Genomic DNA, 20,715 nt, shown 5'->3' on the forward strand with positions numbered 1-20,715 from the left:
TGAGCAGCTGGAGAGGCAGATCTATGGGGAGCTGCTTCATTTGAGGTTACGCAGGACCAGCTATAATGACAGCTGGTGTGAGGTGGACAGACAGGGCTGGCCGAAAGGTGGGCATGAGGGTGCGAGAGGGACATGCTGGTACCCCAAAACTTTCCCCTAAGAGACGAACCATGGTGAGAGCCCAGCAAATGCTTTATTGCCAAGAGCAGCAATTCCCTCAGCCCCTGGGCAGCAGAGATGGAGGCTGCCTCACTGTGTCCCATACCAGATCGGTCCATACCGACAAGCAGGTCGTTAGTGCCAAGAGCCAGCCGACAAGCAGGTCGTTGGTGCCGAGAGCCAGCCCCGGCACCAGCTGCCCAGCCTAGGGCCACACAGGGGATGGAGAGAGCTGGACAGCCCAGCCTGCAGGACAGGGACTCTCCCTTAGCGCTAATGCATTGTGCCATGCTCTGAGACCACCATCCTAAATATTGCCCATGTAGCTCTCGCCAGGCCTGGTGGTCTGCAGACAGCCTGGGCATGTTGCTGGCTCCTCCTCAAGGTCCCCCTCTGCTCCTGCTCCCTTGGGCCGGTGCTGCGCAGCATGGGGGCTCAGCCTGTCCTGTGGCACTGCCTCCCCGTGCCCACACCTAACGCAGCGTGCTCAGAGGAGACGTCCCAGGAGTCGAGTGCCAGGAGAGCTGCCCCAGGCCACTGGCAGGTCAACGAAGCCCAGCTTGCTGTAGAAGCTCAGCTGCTGCTGGTCAGTGGCACCAACCTGGCAAAACACTCCCCGTGACCCTGGAAGGGAGGTGAGAGGTCAGGCCCATACCACTGGGAACCCAGCACTGGGGCTAGGGGCCAGTGGCTGGGACCCCTCCGCAAGGGGTCATCCTCTCCACTGCCCTTTGGCACTGGGTGCCTGTGTGATGCCCCAAGACATAGGTCCACGTGTCCCCCAGTGCAAGGGGAGGGCACGGTGCCTGGGAGCTGGGGCCAGACTGCGTCAGAGAGGGGACAGGGAGCCCCATTGAGGGCTACCCCAGCCCCATGCTGAGAGGTGGGGTGCAGGTGGGGCTGGCTCCCACCTCTGGGGTGGGCAAGAGAGCAGTCAGGATGGAGTTGTGCTAAATCAAGGGGGCCTCAGTCCTCCCCAGCATGGAGAGGTCATGCTCACCGTTGGCCCTGAGTGCGCTCAGCAGGCAGATGGCCAGGCTGCGGCTGGCCCCCACATCCAGCACGCGGGGGGCCGTGCCCAGCTGCACCAGGGAGGGGAAGCGCCGCAGCACAGGCAGGGGCACAGCTGGTGGCTCTGCGTGGAAGAAGAGCAGTGCTTCGTCCAGGGCATCCTGCAGGAGACAAAAACAAATGAGGGAACCCCCTCCATCCCCCCCATACCCGCTCCCCTCTGCTCCAGGTGCCCCCTCACCTGTCCCAGAGCTGGGGCACCTCCGCCCAGGTCTCGGGGGTACTTGTGCCGTATGGCCGGCAGCCAGCTGCTGTCTCGCTGTTGCAGGAAGCCTTCAGCGCAGAGTGCTCCAGCTGCGTAGCCGCACAGACCACCCTCATCCTCCAGCACAAACGTGTACTCGGGGCTCAGGCTCAGGAAGCTGCCCAGCAGCCTGCCAGCCAGAGCAGGAGCACTGCTGAGCTGCCACCTGGAGCCAGCCTGCCCCAAGGAAAGCTCAGACCAGCCAGCCTCCTCCCTCCTGCCCCAGCAGGACAGCACCCCGGCGCCCACCGGACCATCCCTTTGAGACCCCCCCAGCAGAAGCCCTCAGCCAAGCAGAGACACCGCAGCCCACCTGCAGCCAGGCTGGACAGTGGGTCCATCCCCACGGCAGCTGCCACAACCCAGCTGGACATTAGCGCAGGGACTGCCCCCCCTACCCCCCTCCCGCAGGGTTAGGCCACCGCCAGCCATGGTGCAGGCAGAGCTGGTCTCCACAGGGATGCGAGGAGAGGCCACCACCTCACACCGTGGCACTGCATCACCCGGCACGTGGCTGGGCTCACCACACGCCTGGCAAGTGGGAGCCCCAGAAGGGCCACATCTCACCTGTCACCGAGGAGATCGGGGTGAGCCGCAAGGATCTCTGCGACTTTGGGGTCACAGTCCAAACTCTCCCGGCACATTCGGTAGAGCTCTCCCTGGAAGACCCAGATCCACCTCAGCCCTGGTTCTGCCTGCCTTGCCAATCCCTGCCCCTCAGTTGCCTGCCGCCCCCGCCACAGCCCCTGCCAGAGCACGGTGTACCCGCAGCTGCCCGAGTTGACCATAAAGAGGGACCGCGACCAGGGCTGTGGCCTCCAGCGTGTCCTGGCCAGGGGAAGGTATGAAGGTATGTGCTTTGGCCATCCAAGGGCGCTGGTGTCTGTGCCAAGTGATGCACTGTGCACCACCTTCTGCTGGCCTCTGAAGCTTGTTACCACAGCCCAGCAACGCTTCAGAATGAGAAATCACTGTTCCAGGCAGGCACCCCAGAGCAGCAGCTGCTGAAGAAATGCTCCTCGCCCCAAGACAGAGCATGCTCAGAGCAGCCAGAATGGCAGCAAAACCAATACTGAAACTGAGGTCTCCACAGAGCATGTGCAAAGTGGGACATCTCAAAATTTCCCATCTCTGTCAGATTTGAGTTTGCTGCTGCTCACAGGATCAGTGAAAAGAACATCCCAAAAAAAGCATTGCTTCTCAAAGGAAAGGCTGCCCCGATCACTGAACAACAAGAGCAGGACCACACACTTCTGAGAGCCATTCCCAGAAAGGGCTGAAGTGCTTAGCTGGTTTTTTCTCAAAGCTTCACTGGACACAGACGTTCAGCTTGTTAAAGTTTAGCCTGATCAGATGAAATCTGACAACAGGCAATTGAAAACAAGGCCTTGCAATGGGAATTGCTGGCAGCTGCAGCCTGATATTATAATCTGCTCTCATGCGCTTGCAACTCCTCCTCTGTTAGTTACAAGCACTGCAGCTGTGTGTTGCCGGGTACTGTCTTTAGCAGGGATGTGCAGTTGTGTCCATGATGGCTGGATTTGCAGCGTTAGCATTTCCTTTAGCTAGGAGAAGCAGCAGGGTGAGGGAGCAGGGTGTTCGCTGCAGACTGTGTGGTACGTGGGGAACCCAGGGCTCTGCTGGATTTGGCAGCAGTTTAACTTGGGTGTTCAACACCTCCAAATTCTCCCTTTCCCTCCCCATCCCATCAAACTGCTGGGATGTCAAACAGAGCCGGGGGGCTGGCAGCAAGCAGGTCACAGCCAACAGAAGCTGCTACCTCTCCAGCAGGTAATCATCCTGTCAACTGGATGAGTGTTTGAAGAAGGGACTGATTTGGAGATGAACCTCAAGAAGCTCAGGCAGTGCCCAGAGCTGCAGACTGAGGAAGGCTGCAGGAGGCTGCCATTCAGACTTGCCCTGTTCTGGATCTTTCTGGGCATCTGCTCGCGGCCATCGCTGGAGATCAGCGCTGGGGATGCTCTGGAGGTCGCCCTCGCAACCTGGCAACCTTGAGTCTGTACCAGTTTATCTGTGGCTGTGCCTGCTGCTCAATTCTGAGCTGCGTCTCCCTCCCCTGCTGCTGGCTGCCAGGAGGGGCTCTGCCCAGGCGCTCATCGCAGGGAGGTGGGTGATGGTCCCTGCAGAGGCCACTGGCCACAAGACCCCCTCTCCAGCCCAGGGGGCTGACGCGCTGCTGGACACAGCCCCAGGTGACCTGCCCCAGGCTGGCCTGCTCTGAGCTGGGGCTGGACCCCAGAGGTCCCTTCCCACCTGCATTGCCCTGCACTGCAAGCTCAGTCTTGGGGTCAGCAGCAAGCGAGCATGTATCTCGTTAGCGCATGTACAGCACAGGCCATGCAAAGGTGACTTCAGCCAGTGGGTCCAACCTTGTCCAGGGGCAGCAGCGGGCGCAGGAGGTACAGCTGGCTGGATGGGAAGAGTGGAGGTGGGTGGTAGAAGAGGTCACAGCTGTTCCCCACAGGTAGCAGTGCCTGGAAGAGACAGAGTCCGTCAGGGAGCGGGTTGTTCTGGCTCCAAACCTTGTCTTGGAGGCAGTGGGAGGAGGGTCCCTCTGAGGCACCCTAAACCCCAGGAGCCACAGCCAAGGCGCAGAGGCCTGAGGCAGCTCTGCCTTCCCAAGCTTGCAGCAACCCAATGGCAGAGCCAGGAGCAGCAGCTGGGATCCTGTCTTTGCAATGGCTGTTTCAGCCCCCACAGATATGGACATGTTCTCACCTGCAGCTCTCCAAAGAGGCCCCCACGACGCACCCAGGGCTCAGCGTCCCGCCCAAGCAAGATCGGGGCAGTGATGCTCTGGCACCCTGGAGGCAGCAGGAGACAGACACATGCGAGGTGAACAAATACCTGCTGGGCCAGGGGGAGATCAGCCTCCATCACACAGCAACATCACGATCCACACTGGTCACAGCTCCAAGGATCTGCCCCCACAGCTGTGCAGCCTGGGCACAGGACCTTGCCTGGGCTCAGGCAGCCAGCCCCATGCATTAGGGTAGCAACACACCTTCCGCAACAGGGCTTGAAGCGGAGGAATGGGGAAAGGAATGATCTTGCCTCCATGAAAGGTGTAAGGTAAAGACATAGCTCCTGGCTATGGTTGGAAAGCTGCAGGCTGCCACAGAGAGCAGCACACCGCTTTGGTGCCCAGCCAGCCAGCTCTGCAGTGCCTGTGGGAATTTGCTCTGCATGCAGCTGCTTCCCTGCAGAAGTGGTTCAAGGCACATAGCCCCATCTCACACTGAAGTTGGAGACGCTCTCAGGTTGTCCTCTGGTAACAGTTCTTGGTTTGTAAGAGGTCACAAGGCTCACAGAGCAACCAGGGAACCCTAAACCAGAGGAACAGGGGCTTCCGAAGTGATGCACGGGCATTCAAAATCCAACCTCACCTGTCACCCAGGCCATTACTGCTCCCAATGGCCCATGGATCCCTTTTGCCAGAAAGGCTAAGGGGTCCTTGGATTAAAAGGGCTGAGGAACCATGTCCTAAAAATAGGCATTCATTCCAGACTGTGAGAGATGGTGAAAAGCTGCTCCGATGACTGCCCTGTCCCCAGCAGCAGTGCCCCATCCTGCCTCAGTGTGTCAGGACACACAGGGGTGCCAGCCTTCCCATGGCCATTCCTGCTCCACTCGGCAGGCAGAGCATGGGAAAGGGCAGCCCGGTGGTGAGTGCTGGCTGCTGCTGTGGGGCTGGAGGTGACGGAGGGCAGCAGCCAGGGCCCCACTGCCCAGGTGGGTAAGCCAGGGCAGCACTGGTACTTACAGCCAAAGCAGCTTCCCCAGGTCCCCTTGGGGTCAGGGTCGCAGAGGAGATGGCCATCTGCAAAGGAGGCAAAGTGGTGAGCATGCGACATGGGTCAGCGGTGGGGAAGGTGTCAAGGGAAGGTGCACTCCCAGGAGAGACCCTGGCCCCCCTGGCTAGACACGGGGACCCCAGACGTCTGGGATGGGGTCCCAGACACCTTCACCTCTTTAGGGGGGGAAACAGTGGATCACCACAGAACAAGCTTCAGATGCCCTGGGTGTGCTGCAGTGCCTGGGGTCCGCTGCACTTCAACACGGCTGGATTTGGCCAGGGTGTGAATACGCGCTACGGGGCCACAGGGGCTGGCTCAGGGCTGGCATCAGCCACGTACCCAGCCAGAGGACGAAGGCACTGGCGGCCAGCAGCATGTTGCGGATGTCCCAGAGGTAGGGGTGGAGGTCGTAGAGCAGCGCTTGCCCTGTGCTGCTGACGAAGTGGCTGTGCAGGCGGCACGTCTGACTGCAGAGCAGCTGGAAGGACTGGGCACGGCCACGCCACTGTGTGCCCTGTGGATGGACCAGGCTGTCAGCACAACCGTGACAGGCACCGTCCCGCAGCAGTGCCTGGACCAGCCTTACCTCGCAGGCATCAGTTGCCGTGGCCGGAACCCCCACACTGAGGCTGTTTGCCCGGAGCCACCGAAAGTGCTCCAGGAGATGCTGCGCCAGTGGCCCATGGTGATAGGGCAGGTAGAAGAGCTCCACCAGCATCCGCACCTCCCCCAGAGTCAGCGGTGCCATGGGGCTGGACCTGGCCTCCTCTGGGGTCAGTGGTGCTGTGGGGTTGGACCTGGCCTCCTCAAGGGTCATCAGTGCCGTAGGGACAGACACAGCGTCCTCTGAGGTCAGCGGTGCCGTAGGGATGGACCTGGCCTCTTCTGGGGTCACTGGTGTCATGGGTCTAGACTTGGCCTCCTCTGGGGTCACTGGTGCTGTGGGGCTGGTCCTGGTCTCCTTGGGGGTCAGTGGTACCATGGGGCCAGACCCAGCCTCCTCCAGGGTCAGCAGGGCCATGGGGCTGGACCCAGCCTCCTCTGGGGTCAATGGTGCCATGGGGCCAGGGCTAGCACCAACCTCATCAGTGAGCGGTGCTGGGAGGCCAGGGCTGGCACCAGCCCCACCAGTGAGCGGTGCTGGGGAGCTAGGGCTGGCGCCAGCCCCACCAGTGAGCGGTGCTGGGGAGCCAGGGCTGGCACCAGCCCCACCAGTGAGCGGTGCTGGGAGGCCAGCGCTGGTACCAGGTCCAGGCCCTGGAGGTGTCTGGGGCATGTCAGCCCTGCTGTCCTCAGGCTGGGTACTGCTGGGGGACTGGGGGGGGCTGCCACCCCCTGTCCTGGCATCACTGGTGGGTAGGGGAATGTTCTGGCTGATGTTGGCCCCATTGCTGCAGCACATGGATGGGCCTGGACTGTGGAGGGTCTTGGTGGCCACCGGGGTTCCTGCAGACTGGGCACTCCCAGCCATGCTGGGCAGAGCAGAGGAGGGCTCACAGGTCTCTCTGCTCCCCATGGTGAGCTGGTCCCCATTCCCTGTGGGGCTTTGCCGACTGCTAGCGAGGGTCCTGCTCCCACTGCCCTTCTCAGGCTCCGAGGTCACCTTCTTCCTTTCCTCCTCTGGTGCCACACTGCAGGGCTCAGGGCCATGCTGGTCTGCCCCACTGGGAACAGAGTCATGGGGCTGGGGTTCGGGCATGACCTCGTGTCCTCTCTCTGTGCCAGGCTGCAGCCTCATTCCTCCCTTGAGGCTGACGCTGGGGTGTCTTGGGGTCCTTCCTCCTGGCAGAAAGGAGCAAGGGGGCAGCACCTTTGGCACCTGCATGGAAACTGCTGCCCATGGGGCAGGAGAGCCCTGGGGGTGGCTGTGCCAGGAAGCTCCATCTCCAAGCTGGCAGGGACCAGGGAGGTGCCAGGACCATGGGTTTGGATCACTCTGTGCTCTGGAGTTCAGGCCTCTGTGACTGGTGAGGCCACAGGCTTTGCAGAGGCAAACACTGCAAAACACCGAGCTTGCAACCTGGCTGAACCCCCTCTTCCAGAGCCGTATCATGGCCCAGGCTCTCACGCTGCCAGCCAAGGAGACCCCCTTTTGGGATGCGGCCAGAGCAGGAGCACCCACAAAGCAGCATGATTTGATGGATGCCCATGCCTGCCCACCACGACACACACAGACCCCGCTGCCGCACCAGCCAGAGCGCACTATCCAAACGGGCAGGACACGGGGCTCCCTCAGTCCACCGAGCTCCCAGCAGAGCCAGTCCAGTGCTCCAGAGGGGATAAGGGATGCTGCACGGTGTGAGTTCATCACCTACCTGGCTCCAAGGCCTGCCGGTTTATCTCAGCAACCCAGTCATGCAGCGCCAGCTCCAAGGCATCCTGGGGGCTGTAGCTCCCCTCCTCTGAGCCTTGGCTGTCCTCCAGGGCTGTCACAGTCTCCATCCCTAAGGAAATGGAGCTCATCAGCCTGGGCAGACCCACTCTTCGCTTGACGGAGCTATCCCATGCCACTGAGGGCGGGCATTCCCCCCTCCAAAGAGATGCCCCCAGGATGGATCCCCTGCTCTGGGATGTCAGGTAGTGCCCAGCCAGGTGAGACACCTCACGCAGGCTGCCATGCAGGAAAGCCTGCAGGCCTGTGGCAAAGATGGGCAGCGATGGGCAGGCCCTGCCCTGGGTGCAAGCTCACTGCCAGCACTGAGGCTCCATGTACAGAGCTGCCTGGGGAGCTGGGACCAGGTACCTGCATGATCACTGTGGGCACAGCTCCTCAGCTCGCTCCGAAACCAGCTGCCCAATGTGTGTATGGGGATGAAGTTGGCCTGGAGTTCACAGTTGGGGTTGAGGAGCAGTCCATGGAGCCTGGACATGAGGCCAGGGGCACGTCCCATGTAGGGGCCCAGGAAGACACGTCTGCAGTCATAGTCGTTGGCGTACAGGTTGTCCCAGATGACGGGGCGGCGCCGCAGGACACCCTCCACCTCCTCCAGCTGCATGGCTGAGAGCTCCTGTGACACTACCTTTGGGCCTGGAGCATCACAGCACGGACGTGCATGGAGCACACAGGCAGCGCGGTCCGTCATGCATGCTCGCAACAAGGACATGTGCACATCTGGGCACCGAGCATGGAGATGAGGGTCGAGTCACCCCACCCCACCCTCCCTAGCCAGAAGGAGAGCAGACCCACAGCCTGACCCATTGCCTGACTGGCCAGGGCTGCGTACCCCAATGCTGAAAGGCACCGCTGTGGGGCCGCTTGTTGGTGCCTCTCCTGGGACAGAGCCCATAGCTGCAGGGTTTGCAGACACTGGCTTTTGCTGAGAAGCTGCGCAGGACCACACACCCCACAGAGCCAGGCCAGGTGCTCACCTGTCCAGATGACACCAATCCCTGGGAGCAGCTCCTGGCCGATGGTCAGAAGGTAGCAGGACTGGCTGGGACTGGGAGAGCACAGAGAGCTGCAGTACTCTGGGGAGAGAGCACAGAGCATCCCTTGAGGGGCAGAGAGACCAGGAGAGAAGCTGCCTAGGATCAATGGATAGGGGCTGGGAAGATGTGTTGTGCAGGGAATACGGCATGCATGGCTGCTGAAGCACCAGCCCATCTACAGCCTGGTCCTGTCCTAATGCTGAGATCTCCAGGGCTCCTGCAGGAGCATGAAGGGACTGGGGGGAGCTGTGGAGGCTATCAGGGCACTCAGCTCTCAGCAGATAGAGGTGCTGGCTGCAGCCAGCCAAAGGGCACCCCTGTCTGCTGTGGGGTGCCATGGCTGGCCAAGCACTGGGCTCCCAGGGGTGGCTGGGGCTGCACGGCTGCAGGCAGTACCTGTAGGGCAGAAGAGGAAGACGGAGGGTTGGCCCAGCTCCTGGTACACCTCGTTGGCCACAGAGGCCTGAGCCTGTGCCAGGGAGGGGAAGACGTCTCTGTCAGCTTCGCACATGCAGGGATCGATGTCGTCAAAGAGCAGCGCGAAGGACTGGCACCCCATGGCAGCCACCTGAGGACATGGGCACAGGCTGCTAGGGTCCCTGGGCAGCAGAGAGAAAGGAGGCAGCGAGCCCCAGACGAGCTCCTGCCACCTGGACACCATAAGGACAGCAGAGGTCTGGGGTGCCCGGACAGACGGGGTGGGCAGAGCGTGTCCCCCACGCCTGCCCAGCAGATGCTATGCACGAGGTCCAGCTGCTCCATGGGCACACACCAGCCCTGCGGCCACAGCCCACCTCGCTCCAAGCCCTGCGCGCAGCCACGTTTGCCGTGCGCCAGAAGCCCTTTCAAAGCAGACTCCGTGCTGCGGTGGCCCAGAGCCGCTCCCACCGTGCCACTGCCGGGCGGCCCCACTTGCCGCCCACCACATCTGCTCCCCTCCGCACTGCACCCACACATCTACCTGCAGCGTGGGGAGCCCCGTGGCAGGAGCAGAGGCTGGCAGAGCCTTGAGAGGAGCCTCACTGCATGGCTGGGCAGGTGCTCCCTGTGCCAGGGCTGGCTGGGGGCAGCCGGAGAGGCGGCCAGGCTTGGTGCAGGACAGGGCAGCTGCTGCCTGGGCTGTGCCACAGGGAGGAGGAGCAGCCGCCCACGGAGCAAACCCACCGTGCTGGCGGCTCTGTACCCTCCCTGGGGACCAGGGGCTCAGCACTAGCCTGCATAGGCTTCTGGTGCTGCCCAGCAAGCTCTGGGGCTTGGTCGGTCCCTCTCCTGTCCCCAGCGCTGCCTGCTAGCAGTCAGGCATCCACGGAGCCCTTGGGTCTCTGTCACCGTGACAGGGACAGCACATCTGCCAGCAGGCACCCCACAGAGCTAGCTGCTCCCTGATGTGCATCAGCAGGAGGGGTTTACAGCCCCACAACAGCCTTTGGGGTGGCCATGGGGCCCACACACAAGCATGCATGCCCCTCGCCTGGGAGCAGTGGGGTGAAGGAATGGCCCACGGTACCTGCCTGAGTTTTTCCTGCAGCAGGAGCCGATCCCTGGCACTTGAAAACACCATGTCCTGACCAGCAGAAATGGCGAAAACAAACTCCACACCCTGCTCTTGGGCAGCTTCGATGAGAGACCGCATGCGGGCTGGGGACAAAGCAGAGGGGGTGCTGTGAGAGCTGGGAGGCAAGGGATGGAGAGAGGCAAGGCATGGAAGGAGGCAAGGGATGGAGGGAGAGGGAACCATGGTGGCCCGAAAGGAAGGAGCTGAGGGCATTGGAAGGCATGAGAGAGCATCTGGAGGGGAGAGGCCCAGGAGAGACAATTTCCAGCCCATTGGGACAGAGGGTCTGCGGGCCCTGGCATATTCGAGCATATTGTCAGAGACCCACGCGGGGAGCTCCCCATGCTGGGTGGGCTCCTAGGCAATTCCATGTGATGGGCAGGGTCTGGGGAGGCTCCTTGTACCAGGCAGGGCCTGCGGGGCTCCCTGCAGCAGGCAGGTTTCTGGCAGTAAGAGTGGTAACAGCCAACCTGACCCTGGATGAGGTGCAGACTGTGCTTCACCCTTGAGGACCCAGGACACCTGCAGCCCACCCGTGCTGGGGCCCAGCAGAGCCGCTACCTGCCTCATGCTCTGTGTAGGGCTCTCGCCAGAGCAGCCGGTGCTTCAGCTCGTCCTTGGGTGCATACATGTAGCAGTTCAGCCCCCACCGTTTCAGCCTGTGCAGCAAGGACAAGGGGTCACCCGAGGCTCCAGGTGGGCAATTTCCAAAGAGGCATCCGGGCAGGTGCCAGCCCGCAACACCAAGAGCTCCTCAGCATATGGCGTCCACTCCTTCCCCAGAGCTGCACCGTGTCCTTCCATGCTTCCAGCCTCTGCTCCCACAGAGCCCCACAGACTGTGGAGCCACAGCTTTTCGCCTGCACAGGGACCCCTGCCCTGTGTACTTTCAACAGCCACACAGAGATATAAATCTCACCCAGTGGTCCCAGTGCTGAGCTCAACAATTTGTGTTGTTTAGGGACCTCCAGACAGACCGTGCATCTGGAGGAGAAGGTCTCAGAGACCAGCAGGATGTTGCTTCCTGTGAGATGGGTTGAATTAACACCCTAGCTGTGGAAAAAGCAGGTGGGAGGGACCAGTTTAGCCTAAACAGCTTGTTTTAACCACTTCACAATGATGACAAAAAGCTCAATGTCCTGAGCAAGGAATGGAGGAGGGGTGAGTGGCCAGAGCAGCCTCCAGGGGAAGAGGGGGGATCCTTGGGGAGACTGAGGATGGGGCTGGAGCCATGGAGGGAGCAAGCTCAGAGGTCTACTGCTCCACACAGCCCCCCAAAGGGTGCAGGCAGCCCCAGCCCTGGAGTCCAGCTGTGGGGCTCCATCAGGCCAAACCAGCCCTGCAGCTTTGCAGCAGCTCTCTCCAGGCTTGCAGTGAGACCTGTGGAAGCACTTAGCATCTTGTGTAAGCACGTTTGGGGTGGGTTTCTTTTCCCTTTCTCTTCAGCTGTGCTTCTAATTGTGTAATCAAGAACCAAACTTGTTTGTAGCCCAAACACGCAGGCTGCAAGGTTGCCTGTTGTGATGAGTAACTCTGGATGAAGCAGGTATGTACGAGCTAGTTGCCCCTCTGGACATGAGGGGTCTCTGTGGAGCAGTACCAGCCGAGACTCTCTGGAGAGCTGGCACCTCACCGCTCCCCAAAGCTCAGTGTCCAGGAGTGGGGTGCGCCTGCCAGGCACAATCTGGCCTGGGGTACCCCTCTGGGAACCACACACACATGGGGAGCCACTGTAGACCCCCTCACATCACCCCCTTGAAAAGCCCACGTCCTGTCTGCAGGGTGGCCTGACTCCACCAACAGTCCCTATACGCCTGCTGCACCATTCCCAGGTCATGCCTTGATCACTTGAACAGGTCAAGACCTTCAACACCATTGCTCTACAACCATTTTTGCAGCTACTGGGTCTCACTGGGGCTCTTTTGCACCCTTGCATTTTTCCGTCTCCTCTCCAGTGAGACACCAGCACAGGACACAGCGCTGCAGCCCTAGCCCAGCTCTGGATATGGAGGCTGCAGCCTCCTCAACCTGCAACCTCTGGGCTGTCCCTTGCCTGCCCTGGTCTCACTTTCCTCACACTGCAGCCAGATGTGCCCCACATCACCAGCCTAGCTCCTGCACAAACACCATTTTTTGGCTGTGTTAGGTGATGTGTCAATGGAAGGGGGCCCAGAGCAGGCTTTGTGTTTACTGCTGGGATGATGTGCGTGCCACATGCCACTGCGACCTGACAAAAGGAAGTCAGGCAAAAATACCAGGAGGCCTGCATGGATGAATAAGGAGCTCCTGGACAAACTACAACACAAAACAGAAACCTACAGAGGGTGGAAGCAAGGACAGGTAGCCTGGGAAGAATACAGAGAAATTGTCTGAGCAGCCAGGGATCAGATTAGGAAAGCTAAAGCTATGACAGAATTAAATGAGGCCAGGGACATCAAGGGCAACAAGAAAAGCTTCTATAGGTATGTCAGTGATGAAAGAAAGACAAAGGAAAATGTGGGCCCTCTCCAGAAGGAAAGGGGAGACCTGGTTACCCAGGACATGGAGAAGGCTGAGGTACTCAACGACTTTTTTGCCTCAGTCTTCACCAGCAAGGGCTCCAGCCGCACCACCCAAGATGCACAAGGCAAGGGCAGGGAGTGGGAGAATGAAGAACTGCCCACTGTATGAGACCATCTAAGGAACCTGAAGGTGCACAAGTTCAACGGACCTGATGAGGTGCATCCACGGGTCCTGAGGGAACTGGCAGATGAAGTGGCTAAGCGACTATCCATCATATTTAAGAAGTCATGGCAGTCCAGGGAAGTTCCCACTGACTGGAAAAGCAGAAATATACCCCCCATTTTTAAAAAGAGAAAAAAGGAAGAACCGGGGAACTACAGGCCAGTCAGTCTCACCTCTCTGCCCGGCAAGATCACGAGCGGATCCTCCTGGAAACTATGCTAAGGCACATGGAAAATAAGGAGGTGATTAGTGACAGCCAACATGGCTTGACTAAGGGGCAAATTGAGCCTGACAAATTTGGTGGCCTTCTACAATGGGGTTACAGCGCTGGTGGACAAGGGAAGAGCAACTGATATCATCTACCCAGACTTGTCCAAAGCATTTGACACTGTCCGACACAACATCCTTGTCTCTGATTTGGAGAGACATGGTTTTGATGGATGGACCATTTGGTGGATAAGGAATGGGCTGGATGGTTGCACTCAAAGAGTTGCGGTCAATGGCTCATTGTCCAAGTGGAGACTAGTGACGAGTGGCATTCCTCAGGGGTCAGTGTTGGGACCAGCGCTGTTTAACATCTTTGTCGACAACATGGACAGTGGGACTGAGTGCACCCTCAGCAAGTTTGCTGACCACACCAAGCTGTGTGGTGCGGTCAACACACTGGAGGGAAGGGATGGCATCCAGAGGGACCTTGACAGGCTTGAGGAGTGGACCTGTGCGAACCTTATGAAGTTCAGCCCAAGCACAAATACAGGCTGGGTGGAGAATGGACTGAGAGCAGCCCTGAGGAGGACTTGGGGGTGTTGGCTGACAAGAAGCTCAACATGACCTGGCAATGTGCGCTTGCAGCCCAGAAAGCCAACCGTAACCTGGGCTGCATCAGAAGAATTGTGACCAGCAGGTTTAGGGAGGTGATTCTCCCCCTGTACGCCACTCTGATGAGACCCCACCTGGAGTACTGCATCCAGCTCTGGGGCCCCCAACATAAGAAGGACATGGACCTGTTGGAGCGAGTCCAGAGGAGGGCCACGAAGATGATCAGGAGGCTGGAGCACCTCTCCTATGACAACAGGCTGAGAGAGTCGGGTTTTTTCAGCCTGGAGAAGAGAAGGCTCCAGGGACACCTTACAGCAGCCTGCCAGTACCTAAAGGGGGCCTACAGGAAAGCTGGAGAGGGACTTTTTACAAGGGCAAGTAGTGGTAGGACAAGGGGTAATGGCTTTAAACTGAAAGAGGGTAGATTTAGATTAGATATAAGGAAGAAATTCTTCACTGTGAGGGCGGTGAGGCACTAGACCGGGTTGCCCGGAGAGATTGGGGATGCCCCATTCCTGGAAGTGTTCAAGGCCAGGTTGGACGGGGCTTTGAGCAACCTGGTCTAGTGGAAGGCGTCCCTGCCCGTGGCAGGGGGGTTGGAACTAGGTGATCTTTAAGGTCCCTTCCAACCCAAACCATTCTAGGATTCTATTCTATGACACAGACCTCCAGAGGCAGCTGCTGTGCACATCCTGCCAGGGAGGCTCACAGAGCAGCTCCAGAGAGCCTGCACCCCTCTCTGTTACACACAGTTAACATGGGGTCCAGCACTGCCACTGTAACAGGGATGAGGATTCATCAAGGTGCAGCATCTGGCATCAGCAGTAACTCTGCTTTAACTAAAGTCCTTTTGCAAGGAATCCATGAGCTGCTGGCATTAGAATCACAGAATGTTCTGGGAACTTGGGACTGCAAGACTTTTGCCAAGCCCTGCAAGTGGAAAGCCCCGGAGTGCTGAAAAACTGAGTGCTGAAGCAGAGCTTTGGCAGGGTGGGCAGCAGAGCTGGGTAAGCATGAACCCATAGCAGGATGCTGTGCCTGTGCAGTTTGCAGGTGGCAAAGACCAAGTAAGTGGAGAATAAAGGAGCAAATACAGCACTTAGATGGAGTGATTTGAAATGGCTGTTAAGCTGGGCTTCAGCAGGCAGTATACTTCTTAATACAGCCAAGCATAAAGTCCTACCTAGGTAAAAGAATACAGAAGATAGGGTGTGTGAAGTAATGACTTAACATAATGAGCAATTAGTCGAATGGGAGTGTCCTCTGCAGTGCCAGTGGTAACTCAGCATAAGAGAAAGCCCTAGATGAATCACTGCAGAGTGTCAGGTGGGACTAAGGAGGTTTGGTGACCTCTGTGCTAGATGCAGATGCAGAGATGCTGAGAACAGTCTAGAGTGAGTCTGCCAAGGAGCCGCACACACAGACACAGGTGGAAAGCCTGCAAGCAGGAGTCTTGGAGTACAGTCTGCTCATCTCCCCAGGGGAAATCCTCAGCCCGCCAACGCTCAGGAGGAGAGAAAAGCCACGGAGAGAAAAGCCACACCTGGCAGTCAGGGACACGGCAGTGTCCAGGGGTGACTCACAGGGACATGCATGCGGGTGAGATGGGAGGGGAAATGTCTCCAGCTCTCCAGATGCTCCACTGCAGTCAGAGATGAAGGGAAGCAGATCTGACAGAGATCAGGGTCTGCCTGCTTCAGGAGATCACACTGCAGCAACATAAGGCTCTTTCTGGCCTCAGAAAGCACAAATTCTTTCCAGAATCTCCCCAGCAATCCAAGACGCACTGGAAATCATCAGGACAGGGCAGACACCTCCCTCAACAGCGCTTTTGGCACTCCTATATGAAAGCCATCTGATATATTCATTTATTTTTATTTATCCTTCTTCGCAGACAATGTTTTACATTTTCCCACGATGAACAGACTGGGAAGCGTATCATGTACCACATGATACAAGTGCCTCATCTTGTTTCTTTCCAGAGAAGAAAAACACCAGTGAACATACCGCTCACATGTGCAGACATGTGAACATACATCCCAGACCAGTACCAGACAAAGCCATCATTAGACCTTCTCATTCCTAATACACTTTAAAACATCACATCTTGTTTTCCTTCCTGTATGTTTTCCCCAAATTTTCTAAGCTACATTTTTCTGTATCAGCATCTCTAGTCCCTGCGTTATGGTCCTTACTTGCACTTGTGACTGCCCACACTGCCATCAGCGCACTCTTACAGCATGACCGGCACATTTCCCACACAGTGCATGGCTGCCAGTGCCATCACCAGCACAGTCATCAGTACACGGCCCTGCTGTCTCTGGCCCACTGCCCAGCCATCACTGGTGCACTGCCCACACTGTCATCAGTGCACTGCCTGGCCATCACCGGTGAACTGCCCACACTGTGACCAGCACACTCTCTACACCATCCCCAGTGTGCTGCCCATGCCATCACCAGGGCAGTACCCACAGTGACCAGTGTGCCGCCTAGGCTGTGACCATCGTGCTGCCCATGCTGGATGCTCCACAGGGGCCCCGCAGGGCCCCAGTTCATCAGTGGCAGGTCCTGTCAGTGCAGCTCATCCCACTGATAGCCAGTACATGGGCACCAGCTGCTAGGAGAAGGGTTTTTCTTGTCTGCACACATCAACTCCCATCCCAAGGTTATTCTCACAACCAGCCAGTGATAGATCCTGCCCACATCCTTCCATCACAGGGACTCATGGTGACACACAGACGTACATGGGGACTCACAGGGATGCAAGGGCCACCTCCACAGCAGGCAGGGCTGCAAGTGCACATTGCCGGGTCATGTTGAGCTTCTTGTCAGCCAACACCCCCAAGTCCTCCTCAGGGCTGCTCTCAGTCCATTCTCCACCCAGCCTGTATTTGTGCTTGGGCTGAACTTCATGAGGTTCGCACAGGTCCACTCCTCAAGCCTGTCAAGGTCCCTCTGGATGCCATCCCTTCCCTCCAGCATGTTGACTGCACCACACAGCTTGGTGTGGTCAGCAGACTTGCACAGGTGAATAAAGTGGCCATCTGTGCCCATGGTGGAGTGATGCGGGTTTGCTGTGCTGTCTGTTTCCACAATGATAAGCCTGGCTCCAGCGAGGCTGGGCTGGCTGGAAGCACCCACCCGGTGTCCTCGCTGGGAGCGCAGGGCAGTGGGGACAGCAGCCCCAGGTGGGGTGAGCTGGCCGCTTGCTGCTGGTGGCAGCAGGCATGCGCTGTGCTGTCCTGCGGCCAGCACACCCACAGGGGCTGGTGCCGCGTGGCACTGCCCAGGACTGCACAGTTCAGAGACGAGGCAATGGGTGCTCGTCCTGCCAGGTCAGCACCCGAGGTGGGCTTCCAACCCACTGAACACCCCCACATTCTCTCTCACACGGATCTGATTTCCCATTTTCAGCCCCAGCCCCTCTGCCTGTTCCCTGATACCCCTCCTGTGCTTGGGCTGCCCTAGCCGACCCACGCTATGCTGCAGTCAGGGCAGAGCAGCTTTTCTGGTGCCTCCAGAGGCAGCGTTTTCAGGCTTGCATAGCCCCCACGCTCCTCTCCAAACCCTTCCCAGCTGCCATCGCTCCTCGCAAGGCATGGGGAGCAGGGTCCAACTCTGTCCCACTGACAGCTCCCCGTGGGTCTGCGCCCTCGCTGGAGCACACGTGCCAGCTTTGCGGTGCCAGCACGCAGCAGCTAGTGCCCACCCAGCCCCTTCCAGGCCCCATCCCCAGACCCCATTCCCTTGGGGCGCCCAGCCCTGGCCCAGGCCCCCCAGCCAAGCAGCCAAGCACATCTGGCTGCAGCTGGACTGTCAGAGTCCCAGCACCATCTGCCGGCACAGGGCAGCACAGCCCGCATCTGTTCGGGTATCCTTGGGCTGCCCGTCCATCCTGCAGCCACGGCACCCGAGTCCCGGGCGAGAAGGTCTTTCCCTGGGCTGGATCCAGTGGTGCAAGAGTGCTGGGACCGAGGAGGCACTGCAGGAGCAGCGCTGGGAGAAACATGACCCCCCCTTCATTGCCATCGCCCCGGCATCCCAAAGGCAGGCCAGCCCCCGGAGCCTCCCTCCAGCATGTTTTCCCTCACTGCTCCTGCCTCCACAGCACTCTGGCTTCCACCTCGTCACTCTGCCACAGGCTAGTATCTTCAGAGAGGAAAATTCAGGGTACTTGCCATTGAAAGAGAAGTTTCCTCTGTTCCATAGACCATGGTCTCCCATAGAAACCTATAAAAGAGGGGAAAAAAAGTCAAAAAGCAGTTATCAGTAACTGCCTTAAAACAGAGTCTCTCTCTGTACTGTCCCTAAGCGGCTGCTCTTAAACCCAGAGGTCCACCAGTTGTTCACCTCTGGGTACTGCAGATGTCTATTATCCTGCTATTATCTTGCTGGTTATTGGTATTCAAGCAAGTGGGTATGATGTCTGTGCTTCCATTCTTTCCAGAAAGAGGCAGCTGGGAAGAATTGCACAAGGTAGCACTAAACCTGGGAGGTAGAATTTGCACAGTGAAAGCCAAGCCTAGAGGAGACAGCTGAGGGCTGGCAAAGTTATAAGGCACTCTAGCATGATTTTGGGGTGCACCGAAGCACAGAGCTATTGTACATCCATCCTAGAGTTTTCTGCCTGGGGATTTTCTTCTTTACAGAGACCAGCTCTGTGTCTCTCTGCATATCTCTTGTGTCTGTGTAGTGTCAGGCTGTGTCAAGCAGAGCATGATCACTCCTGTACGGGCTATAAAAGCTGCTCTCTCTGTCTTTAATCACTGCACAACTCAAACTGCACCAAAATTGCACTGGCACAGCTCTCCCCTACACCCTGCAAACACACACCTGAATTGCAGCAGCAGTCATGTCCCCTAGCAAGCTGTTCATATGAGGAACACACAACCTGCGGGGATACCCACGAGTGCTGGGAGTATGACTCCACATGACATTTCACACACACCTTGTCTGTCCCCCACCGGAAAACACCATCTCCATAAGCTTGCAAAGGGAAAATCCAGAGAGAGAAAGCATACCAGGGAGCAACCTTTCCAGTTGTCTGCTAACAAAGACAGTTATCAATGAGCACCAAGGCTGGCTGCAAGGACGTTGCCCTTCCAGAAAGTTCACATCAACAAAACCAAATGCAGGAAATACAGATCTGGAGTCAGCAAATTCCCAAGTGTTTCTTAACATTTCCACTTCTGCTGCTTGCAGGCATTAGGTGGTTGTTGGGCACCAGTGTCTGACACAATCTTGAGGCTGCAGCACCACAGTCTGCCCTGTGCTCTGCAGGGAACGAGTCTGTGACTGGATATAGTGAGCAAGGGCACTGCTGGACATGCAGCACTCATTCTGCTGTTGGGACTGCTTTCAAGGAAGGGCCTTTCTTATTTCTGCATGTAGGAAGACTTGGGAGGTACGGAGTTGTCTCCAAAGCCAGTGAGAAAGAATACCCAGTGGAAGGCAAGCCACTTCACTTGGGGACAATGGGAGAATAGGCAGGTAAATGGGTTTGTAGAGATGCAGATTTGACAGCTTCTTAAAGAGGAGGTTAAGGGGAACCTGTAAGTGTTCCAGCACAAACCTGAAATTTAGCATGAGAAGAATCTTCAGTCACTTCAAATCTCTGCAAGATCTGGCAGCTGCAATGTGAAGTCTCACAGAAAATACATTACATCTTGAACAGTGATGGCAATTAGCCATCAAGGCAACTTCCTAGTTTTGGATGAGCTCTGCATCATGGGCAACTTTTAAATCAGTCAATGCACTTTCTAGAAGACAAGGCCAACAGGAGCAGATATTCAGGGAAGTGAATGCATTCACTGAACTGGGCAGCACACAAGGGCAGATTGCAATGACTCTGTTAGTCTGGGAGAAAGGACCGGCTCTCAGGGTCTGGCATGAGGCCAGCATTGACCACAAAAGCACCCGCGTTTCCCTAAAGCACCTGAGTGCTCTGGAGCTGATCTACCTGGGAGGGGACCCTGATGCCCTGCTCCCTTTGGCAGGAGCCCACCCTGCAGCCCTCAACACCAACCTTGGGCAATGGTGTGGTAGGCTGTGCCACAGCACACACTGAACATTATCTTCTTTGTAGATAGATCTTCTACCTGTTTGAACATCTACATGGTTATTCCACCTACTTTGAAATAATATATATTTACCTTACTAGCCATCCCCCACTGTGCATGGGGCCAAATTTGTGGCCACTCAAGGATCCCAGCAAACACTTCACCCGAAGAAATAGTTTTAAATAAATAGTTTTTTCCAATAAATAAATAGGTTTTCCATTTCCCAATCCACAGGAACTCCTGCTCAGCTCGCAGTGAGGTCCTAGGAGTCCCTGTACAGCACTTGCTTGCAAGTGCCTCACTCACACTTTGCTGTGAACTGACGCTGCCTTGCAAGTATGACACTCAGCGCCTACACGAGCCCTGCCAGCAGCAGCTCTGTTGAAAATGTCATCCTAGTGTATTCTGCCACGTAAAGTAGTTTAAATTGTACCAGCAAGATCTGTTTGTACCTGTGTCTGCATCTCCAAAGGAGTGATGTTGGTGCTCTGCTTTTTTGAAGCCAGATGGGCACTGATGATTGATGCTGTGCATTTGTACCTCATCTCTCCCATGGCCCAGATCACTACATCAGTAACCCGTCAACACCATTACTTGCCAAACTCTGGGCCATCTGGAATGTCCCTCAGCAATTTCTTCACAACCATTAGCAACACATTGAACACATTGGGAAGCAAAGTCCTCAGGCCCCAACCATTCCCCAGCACTTCTCCTGTCCTGAGTGCAGGTCACCCAGAAGCGTCAGTCCATCCGTGCTCTCTGGCTGCTGCTAGCAATATCTGGGGTGTCAGGAGGGAGCAGGGGGTCTGCGCAGGACACACCACTCCTGGCCTGCCT

General features: G+C 57.6%; 1 protein-coding gene across 5 annotated transcripts; it reads right to left on the reverse strand.

The window, feature by feature from the left end:
• Positions 1 to 322: 322 nt before the first annotated feature.
• LOC138688061 (protein O-GlcNAcase-like) lies at positions 323 to 10,998 on the reverse strand. 5 transcript variants are annotated; one of them, XM_069798437.1, is made up of 15 exons: positions 10,838 to 10,998; positions 10,229 to 10,359; positions 9,118 to 9,289; positions 8,662 to 8,760; positions 8,036 to 8,320; positions 7,608 to 7,736; positions 5,879 to 7,071; positions 5,632 to 5,806; positions 5,259 to 5,315; positions 4,214 to 4,299; positions 3,865 to 3,969; positions 2,042 to 2,133; positions 1,412 to 1,604; positions 1,160 to 1,331; positions 323 to 783 (listed from the first exon to the last, which is right to left on the reverse strand). In XM_069798437.1, the coding sequence occupies exons 1-15, from the start codon at positions 10,905 to 10,907 to the stop codon at positions 647 to 649; spliced, it is 3,096 nt and encodes a 1,031-aa protein (XP_069654538.1). In that variant the 5' UTR covers positions 10,908 to 10,998; the 3' UTR covers positions 323 to 646. The 5 variants fall into 5 exon arrangements, with proteins under 5 accessions (XP_069654538.1, XP_069654532.1, XP_069654546.1 ...); XM_069798431.1 differs by having other exon boundaries at positions 5,879 to 7,074; positions 10,838 to 10,996; XM_069798445.1 differs by having other exon boundaries at positions 5,879 to 7,074; positions 10,233 to 10,359; positions 10,842 to 10,955.
• Between the last annotated feature and the right edge of the window lie 9,717 nt (positions 10,999 to 20,715).

This window comes from Haliaeetus albicilla, chromosome 1, assembly GCF_947461875.1.
Source record: "Haliaeetus albicilla chromosome 1, bHalAlb1.1, whole genome shotgun sequence".
NCBI classification, from domain to species: domain Eukaryota; kingdom Metazoa; phylum Chordata; class Aves; order Accipitriformes; family Accipitridae; genus Haliaeetus; species Haliaeetus albicilla.